At 42.3% G+C, this 15,248-nt stretch overlaps 2 protein-coding genes across 2 annotated transcripts in view; both read left to right on the top strand.

The window, feature by feature from the left end:
* Window positions 1–572: 572 nt before the first annotated feature.
* On the top strand, window positions 573–6,521 carry LOC308310464 (small ribosomal subunit protein uS2). Its single transcript, XM_080756812.1, has 8 exons — window positions 573–608; window positions 2,569–2,739; window positions 3,420–3,538; window positions 4,334–4,579; window positions 5,210–5,338; window positions 5,901–6,069; window positions 6,197–6,232; window positions 6,360–6,521. Exons 2-8 carry the CDS (start codon window positions 2,607–2,609, stop codon window positions 6,452–6,454), a joined length of 927 nt encoding a protein of 308 aa, XP_080612938.1. The 5' UTR covers window positions 573–608; window positions 2,569–2,606; the 3' UTR covers window positions 6,455–6,521.
* A 2,701-nt stretch (window positions 6,522–9,222) lies between these two features.
* Window positions 9,223–15,248, top strand: part of LOC308312683 (myosin-10) — an 83,374-nt gene continuing 77,348 nt past the window's right edge. Inside the window, exons 1-2 of the mRNA XM_080759354.1 lie at window positions 9,223–9,351; window positions 11,915–12,290. Of these exons, the coding sequence (XP_080615480.1) occupies window positions 11,946–12,290 (345 nt within the window). The 5' untranslated portion in view covers window positions 9,223–9,351; window positions 11,915–11,945. The remainder of the gene's footprint in view (window positions 9,352–11,914; window positions 12,291–15,248) is intronic.

Raw genomic sequence — 15,248 nt, 5'->3', positions numbered from 1 at the left:
CATGGGTTCCAAGTTCCAACAAGCTGTTTTGTTTGTTTTTTAGGGGGATTGGTGCAATGATTAATTCATACTTCATTGCGAGCTGAATGTCTACAAAGTCTACAAAGTAACTAAAGTTTTCAAATAAATAGTAGTGGTAATCCTAACAAAGTTGCATGTCATTGTGATAATAAACAACTTTGGGAGCATTATAGACTCATTATTTTATTAGTACCAGTACCTGCACATGTTATTAACCCAGAAACATAATAAACAGAAATTTGGTTTTGATTTTATGGGGCATTATATACATTTAGAAATTACAATTAATTATCTTTGCATGTGATCATTATTACGGTCATGTTCTTTACAATCTAACCCCCTGGTGTCCCCTGAATACAGTCACCAAATAAACTATAAGTGTTCTCATCAATACTTGGATGCCTGCCATCCAGACTCCAGAGCCATAGAGTATATGGCTCTGGTGCCATCTATCGACGCACGGCAGTATTACAAGAAGGACCGTGGTGGAATATGATTGGGTAGTATTTTGGTATAAAAACATCGTCATTTCCTTTTTCCGGTCTCTTTTACCGTGGCTCCAGATCTCCATACGGCGTTGTCTCGTGGTGAGTTGAGACTTTTACATTTATCTATTATTTTAGTTAATAGAGCAGTCGTTAGGATTGATCAGTATAACGAAGTATCGCGCGGAAATGTTTAAATGGGGCAAAGCTTTTTATTTTATATTTTGCGACACAGATGGGGGTGTTGTCGATGAGTTAGGTTAAAGATAGCCCCATATGTGCCCTCTCCCTACGCTCATTCTGTAGCTCCGAGATGAGGTCACACACTAGCCCCCTCCCACGCGTTTCAGGAACGGCCTTCAACGGCGCAAGCTTCCGCAGTGTACATTTCTTATCCTTACCACACCATTAATCCAAAACGTGTATGGACAATGCAACTTTACACTAATTCATACATAGGAGCGGCGCAGAAAATCCCGCCGCTCCTATGTATGAAAGCCTTTACGTCCCGTCTTTTGTCAGTCGCTTCCATGTTTATCAAGGAAGTGTGCGTGTGCGCGTGCATGTCGAGTGAACTGAAGTCAGTTGGAAATTTCGACCAGGGGAGGCGCCGGGGAGGCGCTAAAGCTTTTCAACTTCCTTGATAAACATGGAAGCGACTGACAAAAGACGGGACGTAAAGGCTTTCATACATAGGAGCGGCGGGATTTTCTGCGCCGCTCCTATGTATGAATTAGTGTAAAGTTGCATTGTCCATACACGTTTTGGATTAATGGTGTGGTAAGGATAAGAAATGTACACTGCGGAAGCTTGCGCCGTTGAAGGCCGTTCCTGAAACGCGTGGGAGGGGGCTAGTGTGTGACCTCATCTCGGAGCTACAGAATGAGCGTAGGGAGAGGGCACATATGGGGCTAGGTTAAAGACTGGTGCAACGTGGCTTGATGCCAAGCCATGCATGCTTGATCACAGTCAGATAATGTCCCAATCTGGGAGAACCCATCGGCAAGAAATAGAAACGGATGTTTGACATTTCATTTCAGCACATAATGTTTGCAATATAATGGAAAAACCTAGCTATTTTTATACCTCATAGGTCATTTGTAATTGTACTTCCGTTTCCAGCTCTCCTACTAAAGTAATGCAGGGAAAGTTGTCAAGATATGTACCATTATCAAGACTATCATAGATGTATTTTTGAGTTTTAACTTTAATATCTATGATCATTGATATCCAAATGTAAAAATCGATTTACATTATTCTTGGCCTGATGTGTTGCTGCTGATTTCTAATCTTATGTAGAGTTGTAGACATACTGATGGGGGGGGGGGGATACTGAGCCACATAATTTATCTAAACTTCATTACTATGGTGACCAGGAGGATATGCACATAATGCACTGCTCTTCTAGCTTCTCTGACCAAGAACTGATTTCGTGTTTAGTTTAGCGTTGATGCTTGCATGCTGCCTGCACTGCCATCATGCAGGCTTTATGACTAGTAGCCTATATGTTACATTGCTTGCAATTGCCCCTTTCAAAAAGCACTTGCTTTGCCTGGTCTGTGGCGTGGCGAGTTGTCGAAGAAGGGAAGAGAATTCGGTCATTACTGGTGGGTGAGATGGCAGACTAATTTTGTGCTGATTAATCTCAATCCGTGTTGACACAAGTCTTCTATCCTGGCTATCTGTATTATTTCTGCTTGATGTATAAGGGTATTTTTGATGAGTTAATGGTGCAATGTGGTGTGATGCCATGCCGTGCATGCATGATCAGTCCGATATGTCCATACAACACATAGCTCAAGACCCTGATGTATAGGAGACAGTGGAGATAAGCCATTCAGGACAGTCCCCAGTTGGTGTTGGCTAGTCCGCACTCACATCACAAGTCTATAAAGTTGTAATAACCTTAAGTCGCCCGATCATTTATCCTTGGATGTGCAAACACTTAGCAAATCGTTTCATTTCAGCACATGTAACATGGCGGCAATGATGACCTTACCAACATGCTTGTGTTAAAGATGACTAACCTAATGGCTCATGTTTATTTGTCTCCCATTTCCAGCTCTCCCACTAAGTCGTAACACAGGGAAAGTGGTCACGATGTCCGGAGGTCTGGATGTGTTGCAGATGAAGGAGGAGGATGTGCTTAAATTCCTGGCAGCAGCGACACACTTGGGAGGGACCAACATGGACTTCCAAATGGAACAATATGTCTACAAGAGGAAGAGTGATGGTGAGTTGGAAAACTCTGGGTTATTTTGGTTGTGTGGACATCCCCATCCCCTCCTTACAACTGCACACCATTAAAGCCTTGCACTCACATCTGAGTGTGGAGGTGTCGGAAGTGTGCTAAAGTAAAACTGGAAGGGTTTTCGCTGACACCATGAGGGCTGACGCCCGATGACTGGGGTTAGATAGCAACCTAAGCCACAAATCAATTTTATTTGTTGGGTAATATTGATTACAGGCGACTGTCTGCCCTGATACTGGAAGGTCGGGGTTCGATCCCCGGCTGGGTCCTACCTAGAAATTGGACCCAATGCCTCCCTGCTTGGCGCTCAGCATCAATTGTTGGATGGGGTGATAAGTCCGAGACATACTGTACTAGCTTCATGTCCAGGAGGTGTACTGTACATCAAGATGATCAGTAGTACTCTTAACCCATTTTGGGAGGGAACCCCTTTTGGTGTTTCAAGCATTCTGTTATACTTTAGCTATTGAAAAATAGCAGATCTACTATCTCATAGCGTGCCACTGAGTGGCGCGCTATGAACTTGTAGGTCTGCTATCTTTGAAAATGTGTTAAAATGTGCCTCAAATCTTTCAGAAAAATGTCATTTAGAAAACTTTTTTAAATTTCGACGGAATGGGTTAACATGTGCACTAAATCGTTGAACCTTCTCCTCTCCGCAGGTGTTTACATCATCAACCTGAGGAAGACGTGGGAGAAGTTGCTGTTGGCTGCTAGGGCCATTGTGGCCATTGAGAACCCAGCTGATGTCTGTGTCATCTCCTCTAGGAGCACTGGCCAGGTCAGCCTACTAAGGAGCATAATAAACTCATGCAACCCATGAGTTCCATTCCGCAGTGAGGCATCATCCATTTGGAGGTTAAAAAAAATCCTTTTTATTTTGTGGCTTTGACTTTTTCTTTACTCATACCTATGCTTTGTTCCCATCATAATGCGGCTGCTGCTATAAATGATACTTTAATTTCTCTCTGGGCAGCAATAGAGATTTCTAATCTTATAAAAGCTATGCATTTGCTTAACTGTACTTACTAATCGCTTGTTTCTTGGGGTTGGAGTCATGTTTTTTTAACATAGTGTATGTCTTGAGCTGACACTTTGGATTCTATTTGCACACCATTAAAGCCTTGCACTCACATGTGAGTGTGGAGGTGTCGGAAGTGTGCTAAAGTAAAACGGAAGGGTTTTCGCTGACACCATGAGGGCTGACGCCCGATGACTGGGGTTAGATAGCAACCTAAGCCACAAGCCATCATTTGGTGGCTAATGTCAATTACAAGCTCACCTTGGACAAAAACACACTTGATTGTCATTGCATGTATAACATTGATTATGCATTACTTTTTTTTGCATGTGAATCGCAATTATTTTAGATGATTGCAATTATTTTGTCATCGTTTCCATGTTGAAAAATGTTGTTCATACATAAAGAGCTGAAATGGCAGAACTACAAGCTTATGATGTGTTCTAAGCTTGTTCCTGTTTTGATTACCAGCCAAATTTAAATGTATTTTTATGTTCCTGTCAAAACGTCATTTAATCATGACTGTCCTAATCTCATGTATTCTTGTTCCTTCAGAGGGCTGTGCTGAAGTTTGCCTCAGCTACCGGTGCCACCACCTTTCACGGTCGCTTCACTCCCGGAACCTTCACCAATCAGATCCAGGCGGCCTTCAGGGAGCCCCGCCTACTGATTGTGACCGACCCCCGTCTCGACCACCAGCCCCTGACCGAGGCGTCCTACGTCAACATCCCGACCATCGCTCTGTGCAACACGGACTCCCCACTGAGATACGTGGACGTAGCAATCCCTTGCAACAATAAGGTAAGGATTGACACACATAAGTTTAGCTTGACATGACTTATTGATTCATGCCCATGTGTCGACTGGCTCCTCTGGTTTATGGTTATGATCAATATTCAGCACACCATTAAAGCCTCGCTCTCACATGTGAGTGTGGAGGTGTCGGAAGTGTGCTAAAGTAAAACGGAAGGGTTTTCGCTGACACCATGAGGGCTGATGCCCGATGACTGGGGTTAGATAGCAACCTAAGCCACATAATTTGATTTTTGCTTAACGCCACCAAGTAGATGTCCACACATTAGACGTGGATTGTGAATTTCATGACCATTTGCCATGTTTGACAGTGGACTGTTTGTACTGTATGGAACAGTCGGTCCCATCCTTTGCTTGATACTGTATATGGAATTGTTTTGAATGATTAAGCACATTTCTCTTCAGTGACTGTTGTATGTACACTACACAATGCCTATTGTTGGGACATTAAAGGTTGCAACTGAAGAACTGTATAGATGCCATGTATATAAACTTTTAAGCATACAGTACGTCATATGTTTCACATCTTTGCAGTCACTCTTACCTGTATGTGTATGCCGTAACTGCAGACATTCTCATTCGCTAATCGGTCTAACGATGTAAAACTTGTCTGCGCAGGGTCATCACTCTGTAGGTCTGATGTGGTGGATGTTGGCCAGAGAGGTGCTGAGGATGAGGGGAACTATTTCCAGGGAGCATCCCTGGGAGACCATGCCCGACCTCTTCTTCTACAGAGATCCTGAGGAGGTGAGGTGTACATGCATCCAACTGAAGTATGCTTAGTTGGCTTGATACAAATGTAATTAACGTCAACACTATGGTGTTTGCCAGATTTGATTATGCCTGAAACTTGAAAGCTTGTCACTCATCACATGTCATGGATTTCTAATTATATTGTGGAATATACTGAGCCACATAATAAATGTGTTGCTATGGTGACTGGGATATGCACAGATCTTCTAGCCGCTCTGATTAAAATATCAAAGAACTGATTTGGTGTTTAGAGATACTTGCATGCTGCCTGCACTGCCATCGTGCAGACTGTGTGATTATGTTGTTGCATTGCTTGCAAATTACCCTTTCAAAAAGCACTTGCTTTGCCTGGTCTGTGGCGTGGTGAGTTGTCGAAGAAGGGAAGAGAAATCCGTCATTACTGGTGGGTGAGATGGCAGACTAATTTTGTGCTGATTAATCTCAATCCGTGTTGACACAAGTCTTCTATCCTACCTGTACTTATGTCAGTCATGCATTTTGTGTTGTGTGTTTTTTCTTTTTTCATTTTAATTGTAACCAAACAAATCTGTAACAGATTGAGAAAGAAGAGCAGGCAGCAGCAGAAAAGGCTGTTGGCAAGGAAGAGTTCCAGGGTGAGTGGACCGCCCCAGCGGCTGAATTTGCCCAGCCTGAGGTGGCAGACTGGTCTGAGGGTGTCCAGGTGCCCTCTGTGCCCATTCAGCAGTTTGCAGCTGGTGTTGAGGGTAAGACTCTCTGACATTAGAAGCTTTCCTTTTAAATGTTAACTTTTGTAAATGTATGTTAAACACCATTACATTTTATAAAAATGTAAAGATATAGCTCAATTCTGTTCTTATCCATGGTCTGTAGGTGCCCCTGCCAAGGCCCCTGCTGAAGGCTTTGCTGGTAAGAAACATTGAATTTGTATTCTGACTGAATAAACGGCTTGTAACTCAATTAATTATAATGCAATATTGTTTTTGAAATGGTTAATTATAACCGTCTCTCATTCACTACCCTCTACCTCCCACAGAGGATTGGAGTGCCCAGCCAGCCACTGAAGACTGGTCGGCGGCCCCCACTGCCCAGGCCTCTGACTGGGGCGGGGCTACCTCTGACTGGTCTTAAGGCATCTAAACTCAATAATCTGTACAAATCCTAAAAGCTGTGCAGTAAATAAATATGTTTAAGTGTGCCTGTAATTGTTGTGCTGTTTGTTTGACAGGGGGGTGGGGCAGTACTGTAAATATACAGTATTGTGTACCAAGTTACAGTTTACAACGTATTCTTGATCATACTACCAGTAGCAGTCATTGTGGGCAGTGAAATGTATAAAAGTACATAATGAAATTAAGCGAAGCAAGACGTGCAAGGAAAATGGTCAACGGCAAGTTGCTAAAACAATAGAAATGCAGACTATATTGTGTTACGTTATTTTTTTCCCCCCTCAAAGTGATCTTGATTATGGCATACAGCTCATGAATCAAAAGAAATCCTGTCAACAACTGAGAATATTTTACGAGGCCACATTTTTTTTTATTTTATTTAATGTGATGTCTACTATCTGAAAAGTATTAAACAGGCTCATGTCTCACCTTCCTCTTGACAATGCAGCCTAGATTCTGTTTCAGGTCAGGCCAGTTTCCTGGTCAGTTAATATTTTTCTCGGATTAACCCAATTTAAAACTATATTTAATATCGAGCATGTATTTAAAAATATGGTTACAATTACTCTTCAGAGTCCGACAGGTAGTCTGTTTGTTGGGTAAAGGATTCCACCTAGAAATTAAACAGAATATTGTTGAGCATTATGTGAATCGGCACATTAAGACTAGATTGTGCAGTAAAGCAAGATTACTTTGGCAGAGCTTTGGGTTATGTACTAAGGATAGTTACCTCCCCATGATGCATTTCAAATGGTGAGATCTTAATTTTCATTCAAATAATCCACTTTGCATTATCCGTTGATGGATAGAAAATGTCCATGTTTTAATCAACGGAGAAACTGAAGATGTCATTAATACGAGTTACATCCTAACGACGAGGCACCTACCCAAACCTTTACCAAAGTATAATTTTGCTTGGATGTGTTGCATGTAATCAGGGGTTGACAGTTGACACTATGGTCTCAGAGGCACTTACCCGCCAGGCAAGTACAGCTCTGAAGAGCCGAGAGGCTTGAAACTAACCTTAATAAATATTTTTAAAGCTTTGGAGCATTACTCGGTGTGCAGACCTTAATTTTTGTTCTATTATTTCTACCTCTACCTGAAATCTGGCTTTAATTGTAGATCTGCATGCTTTATTCTACTTTTCCATGTTCTACTTGCCCACAGGTCTTGTACCACTGTTATAAATGTTTTGTCAACATGTGCATATAGCCTGGCATTGAAATTGCTCTACTTATTTCCATATACAGTATGTAAATATACAGTGAATGCATTCATTCGATTTCGTGGGCCTACTGTATAATTATAAATGGAAAGTTTAAATTATATATCTACGGGATATATCAGTGTATATCACATATTACGGTAGAATGACGTGTATATCAGCACTGTAGTATCAATGTGCAAGAGTAGAAGGCATACAGCATATCTTTAGCAGAAGTGAGGAATGGGCATTGTTTAGTTATTTGTTAGATGGAGTTATGAAGTGAAATAAAACAAAATTACCACAGTCATGCTTTCCACTCCAATGAGCGCAGCTCGCAGGCGGTAGCAGCATGTAAACTACAGTTCCCCAGTAGAGGGCAGTATTTGAACAGGTTAAAATGATTGAGGCACGACGTCAATGTACAGAGTGCAGACAATGGAATTGGAACAAGAAACATTACATTTTGGTGGGCTAGAAACGGACGTCCCCAAATATTGATAGTTAGGACAGGGCTTTTAATAGGAGGTGGAACCTAATGGACCCGTACGTTCGTGGCCTAATGCATAGGGGTCCATGAAATGTAAAAAGTTTGAAGCAACTGCGGCAGACTTTGTGTGGTCACTGGTCACCGTACACCACACGCATCCTCCTGCTGTTTAGAGCAGTGATTCTCAACCTGTGGTACTAGACTTCTCGTTAGTATCACTGTCCACTTACTCCACTATGGCCAGGCCTCTGGTGGTGGGGGTGGTACCAGAAATCTTCCTGAACATCATGACAAAGATGGGTGTGTGTGTGTGTGTGTGGGGGGGGGGGGGGGAAGCCCTGTTGCCGTTGGCTTTGTGCCGAGCACTGCCGAGGATGCGTTCACGGATCACAACAAACTAAACGGTGGCAACGCACTGAACGCAGTGGCTTAAAAACTGGAACTACTATAAAAGTGTAAGGAGGATATTTTTGACCAGCAGCAGCTGCACGTAAAAACTGCAGTGGTGGACGTCTCGGACTAGTCAGACCAGCCCTGAAACTGATTATCATGCTCGTGAAGTACGAGCGTCATGTGAACCATGGCTAGGACGGACCGGCTATTTGCTCCAGTGAAATTGGTTGACATCCAGGCCGGTGTGTTGACTTGAGGTCCCAGCACAAATGAGTGCCGTTCAAATCTCCCTCCTGTGTGAATTGGATGGGATAGGTTAGGTGTACGCTACTGTATTTGTTTGACGTATTTTAATGTCATGGTGGTATATATATATTCTGAGGTGGTACTACTTGGTGAAAAAAGGTTGAGAACCACTGCTTTAGAGGACAGGTGGCTGCATCCTGCGGGCTGCGGCCCGCGCGGCAATCAACCGTCAACGTGTTCGGATGGAAATAGTTTTGAACCAATGGCACCGAGCCTCCGGCCCGTGGTAGCCAATCACAGTGCGACTTATTCTTGTAGGCGTGCCTTGCGTCGCAGCCTGGTCCCTCCTCCCTGCATGGCCAGAGTTTGGTTGAGTAGAAGAGAGTACCACTGGATGAGAGAGAGAGCGGGTGCATTGAAAAGAAGGGCATACCGTATGTTTCTCAGGATTACAACCTTTTAACTGCTGGATATACCCACTTATTCCTTCCTCGACACGTTTGCTTCTGTGTAACTGCACCAGGTAAGACCGAGGAGGGAAGAATTGGGTGCTGAGAGATAGTTTCTTTGGGTGAAGGATGGAGTGGTTAGCAACGGTAGCTAACGGATTATTGTGCCATGACTTTTCAATGATGGAGGGGGCACGCACACAACAAGCTTTGCTAATGTTATCCTCCCCGGTTCTATCACACTGACCCGCCGGAAGAGAAATTGTATGTCACTATAAGCAATAAATGAACTACAGATGTACTGTACAATGGGGAGGGGATCGGATCGATAGATGTATTATTGTCTGCCTATTTTTGTACCCCCACCCACATCTTTGAGACTCCCACCCACACCCATGATGGGTGTTGCGGGGCTTCTCTTGCACACTTCATCTGATCTAAACTCTACATACAAAATACCAAAGTAGCCTAAAGACAATGAAATGGGTGCCTTATAGTTCTTTTACAATGGCGAACGCTGTTGGTTAACGGTTTCCTTTAATGTTTATTTACTAAAGCTAATTGAGTGCCCCCATAGAAGGAACCTTTCTTAGTTACATGTCATAGTAGCATTCTCTTTGAGCAGTCGCGTTTATCCACCACTGACTGCACGCAACTTTGGGCTAACGTTAGCTGGCTAGTTGTCCTAGCCGTTGCAGTTGTTTGGCCTGGCTGTGACATCATCATCACTCAGTTCAGCGCAACGACCGTTGCTTGTCAAAATAACACGTTTACTTTAACCGGGATGTGGTGCAGCAGCAGACAGTTCGTTTCAGGACTGTGAATAGGGCCAATTGCGGATCACTGATAAAATTAGTCTATCAGATTTAGCAGCAGTCTGTCTGCAGCCATTGCTGATCCCTCCATCCCGTGACCTGACCCAGATTCGTGTCTAACCAGTCAGTGCATATTGTAAGCATGGGACCTAAGCTATAAGATCTCTTTACTTTGCGCACACATTAACTGAGGCACAGAATGGTCCTGTTGATATGGCAATGTATTGGATAAGGATTGGCTTTTGGGTAGCTTCCTTTGCATCCATCCACAGGGGGCATACAATTTGCTATATCAGCATTTGATTGCCTATAATGATTGTCTAGTAGGATTTAAATGTCAGTCGCATAACATCACATCAGTTATACAGATTAGGCCTAATGGTATTATAGACCAAGACAAACATCTGTGGTTTTAGTTATTTTGCAGCATGGTAAATTCAATAATCAAGTTTTCCATACAATTCTTTGTCCAGGTCTTTGAAGGCAAAGTTTGTGCTAGTATTGCATGAATATGGAGGGATATAAGAATGTTCAGATTTTATGGGCTGAAATAAACAATGTTCTTCTTAGAAAATATAATATTCCCTTATAAATTTATATAAATAAGAACATTGTATTGTGTTTGGAGATCTTTCCTGAAAAATGTCTACTATTAGGATTAACACATTAACTGCTGGTATTAATTAATTCTTAGCCACTGCCACATGATAATATAAATCAATATCATAAGTGACTAGTCACAATATACCTGACAGAATCGCAGAGATGATTTGTTTATTTTTGGAAAACAGATTCTATCTGACGTGATCTAAGCTTTCCCTGTGGTATTTTCAATCGATAAAAAACTTCTGTGACCCTGGGGTAGCCGGAGGACTTTGGTACTCTATTGAGCTACAACAATAACCTTAAGGAATGGGTTATCCCTAAAGGGGAAGCAGACTCTGGGTTTAAAAGTATTTGTGTTTGTTATGTTTCATGTATTGATGTTGTGTAGTTTCTATAGAGGGTATGCACAATTGCACATGCATAAAGTGAGTGGCAAAGTGAGTTTAACGCCATTTAATCAGATAGGGCCTTTCTGTACGGATGTAATGGTGTCGAGGCCAGAAATTAGTTTTGTGCCCCTCCAGGTATGATGATGATGTCACACGGATACTCTATTTTTTTATTTTATTTGTAATTTTGTATTCATCAGGTACCCCCATGTGGAAGGCACACACTTTCTCCCTCAAGGACACTATCTTGCGCACACACACACACACACACACACACACACACACACACACACACACACACACACACACAGAAAGGACATAGGAATGGCAATAGTCTGTTTGTCTTTTTGCATCTTATCCTTTTGATAATTGTGTGTGGCAATGTATGTAAATGTACATGTTTATTGTTATATCAAAGACTCATAAAGTAACACTGTATAATTATCTGTACTAGCCCTTACCCGTTGTGAGATATTGCCCTCCCCCTCCCATCATTATAGTATGATGGTAATTTTGGATGGCTATTTGCAGAAAGCATTTTCACTACATTTTAGCATATATAATTCATTGTTATTCCAGACTTGGTCTGGCTACATTTGGACCTCTAGACTCAGCTCGTCAATAAATTTTTAGATGCTACTACATTACAAAAATATGAATGAAAATGTGCTGAGCTCATAGAAACACAATGAGATAAATCCTGATTTATGCTTGGTTGCATGCTGGTGTTGGGCATCGAAAATACTAGCCAATCTACAATCTCACAAGGCTATTGGAGCTTTTGGATCTCGTCAAGTGAGCCTCATAGTTTGCCTTTCTCCCCGTAGGTGGTCCACTTAGTTCTGGTTCCTGACAGTGATGTCAGAGCGCACTGGTCAGGAGGACCCGGAGTGGTACCTCTTTGTGGACCGCGCCGTGGTCTACAACCCAGCCAACCAGGCCGACTGGACGGCCAAGAAGCTGGTGTGGATCCCCTCGGAGCGCCATGGATTCGAGGCGGCCAGCGTCCGCGAGGAGCGCGGGGACGAGGTGGTGCTGGAGCTGGCGGAGAACGGAAAGAAGGCGGTGGTCAACAAGGACGACATCCAGAAGATGAACCCGCCCAAGTTCAGCAAGGTGGAGGACATGGCCGAGCTCACCTGCCTCAACGAGGCCTCCGTCCTACACAACCTCAAGGACCGCTACTATTCTGGCCTCATATATGTGAGTATTTTTGTCATCATTTCATTTTTAATTAAGCCTTTATTTATGTAACCAGGCATTTTCATTGAAATAAAAAACGAACATCTTTTTGGCGCTATGGCACCTGGGGTGGTGAGCTGACCTGTCTGGAAGAGGGTCTGTCTGTGTCTGTTGTAATCTTGCAAACCACTGGACCAATTGGTGCCAAATGTCTTGTGTACAGTGCACACTGCCAGTTGGTCAAGGAAGGAAGTACTGTAAATCACCAAATATTTTGCAAACGCATATTCATATTTTGTTTCTTAATTTATTTTGAAGATCCACCGATCTGTCGTTCTTCGGCCATATTTGGGCAAGAAGACTGTCATATACAAAGCCAAACAAAGCCAGCACTAATCAATTGGATGTTAATGCTAAAATATTAATATTTTAATACACAGTCTCTGCATTTTAGAGACCAAGAAATGACTTGGCCATTTTTTATTTGCCACAATGTCCTAGATAAGCAGCCAATTCCCCTGTGATTATGACCCACTTAGTGACATGCATTCCTGGAATAGCCTTTAGACAGGGAGGTTTTGGACCACCTGAGACTCCTGGTTTCTCTAAAGAATGGAGCCACAATGCCATGACATTTTATACACTCACGGTCTGCTCATTATGTCTAATTGAGTAGTAAATAATTTGAGTGATAAAGGTGGCAATCATTGTCATGATGCATTGTGAGGCTCCATGTTGGATATTTTATTAAAGTTCTACAATTTTAATGTGCTGCTCAGAATGAAATTATTACAGATTTGACAACTACCGGTATATCAAAGTAGATTCTGCAAAATGGCCAGGCTTCTGAAAGTAGATACTCACATTGTTAGTGCATCTGTTTTAGGGGTGCAACAGTTAAAATTGATTTAAATTATTTAAAAAAAGAAATTGTAGATTTATATTTTCTTTTGTATATTCTTTATAAAATCATTGATTTATAAATATAATTTTATATCATTGACATCATTGAAATATAGCACGCAATGCACAGAATGCACCGTTTCACAACACATTGTGAGTCTATATATCTGTTTTAGTTATTTTCACATGTTTTGCACCACACCCTAAAGTGTAAAATAGGCCAGGGCCAGGGGTTAAGCAATTGAGTCTAAAAACCTAATTGAAAAACTAGCTTCTTTAGATAACTTTAAAGTATTTATTCAAAATAATTTAGATTTGAAAGATCTTGAGCAGGATTATCCCTCTTCTTCACTAGACGGTAGACGCATGCTTGTGGTTTTGCTCCTCTTGCACCTAAGAGCAAATGAGCTCATGAATTCTGAAATATTTAGTGATGTGCTTTCGTGTTTATCACTCAATTAGTCGTGAATGATGTGTGCTCCCCCCCATGGGATCTAGACTGAATGAATCACCATCTTCTCAGACTGATTCCGGGGTTTAAAGAAGTGTATGTCCTCAAACATAATTGCCCACTTTTTCCTCCCATGTCTAGTGGGGTAGTCTCTAAAAATAAACTTTGACCAATCAGACCAGCAATGCCTTGCCTTGCTCAAAGATTCCCTGGCTTGGGCTGCTTTTGATAAGGAGGCAAGCTTAAGGCTTGTGAGGCCTCTGCCATCTTGGCCACTGTCTGACTGCTGATGGCAGTGTGGCACCCTGCCAAGCTCTCATTTTGAATTACTAAGAGAGGAGGTCGATGTGAGAACATCGACCAATGCTGTGCGCTTTCTCATTATTATCCTGTTGTGGATGAATCGCCCTCAACAAGGTTATGATAATTCTTTGTTAATTTGAAATTGAGTTTAAATTATTATTCATTTTGTTTATAGTGAACACTGGACACTAGTGTCGGTAGCTCAGTCGATAGAGCACTCGCATCTCGACCGCAAGGTCATGGGTTCGATCCCGGGCACTGCCAATTCAGCCTATGAGTAGCACGGCTTGATGTCGTGCGGTAAGTACTGGGAGCTGATGGTAGGTGTTGTGCTCCAGCCTCCACCTCAGCATTCCATCTCCCAGAGGTCTAGCACATTGAAAGTCGGATAGACTCCTGCACCCTGGCTGATGCCGACAATAAGCCTCTCTGAATCACTTACTTGTCTGTTTTATGGCAAAAGATATTATTTCCCCAGACCAGAATCCCCCCCCCCCCCCCCCCCCCATTTTATTTATTCCACTCAAATGGAAAGTGTTGTTGATGCCATCTCTATATCTTGTTCTAAGGGTGGTACATGCTGAGTCACACATTAACCCAACTGCCTTAACAGAGCTTTGAGGTTGCTGATATCAACAGCTGTCATGTTCATATTAACTGGAAGTTCTTTGACTGTCCTGAACCAATGCCTGATTCAGAATAACACAAGGTGAACCTCTAGGGCGTATTCTTTTGTTGCAGAGTGCTGTTTAATATGACTTTCTCATTGTATCTCATTGTTTTTGTTTGTAAATACATCAAAGATGAAGAGAGGTCATCAGGTGGGCTCCAACCTTCTCAGAATGTTTCAATCCTCAACCACTACACTCAAAACAAATTTCTGACCTTGACAGCCCTTACATCCAATCATGATTGCAGTAAACAACATTAAACATATTAATATATTAAACTGGCCTGGGCCGGCTTATGCTTTCTGGCCGTAAGTAACAAACGAACAAGGCGGTTCATTATGTCAAGCTGGTACCTTTGTGGTTATTGTGAACAGTCTGTTGAAACTGTGGTGGACTTGGCGTCGGAACTTGGAACTACAGTATATAATTTGTGCTTGTTTTGGAACTGAACTGTTTAATTCATCTGAACTTTCAGTTTTAATATATACTGAACTGTTTCTTTTGTGTCTGCGCCATTTATTGTGTGTGTGTGTGTGTGTGTGTGTGTGTGTGTGTGTGGTGGTGTTACGGTGACTTAAAAAGGGTGTGTAGAGAAAAGTGTGGTTGCGAACAAGCACTTCTATGCGCAGCCTTATGTAAGTGTTTTGGCTA

Source organism: Protomyctophum bolini (genome assembly GCF_963924005.1).
Source record: "Protomyctophum bolini genome assembly, chromosome: 3".
Classification (NCBI taxonomy): Eukaryota; Metazoa; Chordata; class Actinopteri; order Myctophiformes; family Myctophidae; genus Protomyctophum; species Protomyctophum bolini.
The sequence above is the reverse complement of the archived record's forward strand: the minus strand, read 5'-3'. Positions and strand labels throughout refer to the sequence as shown.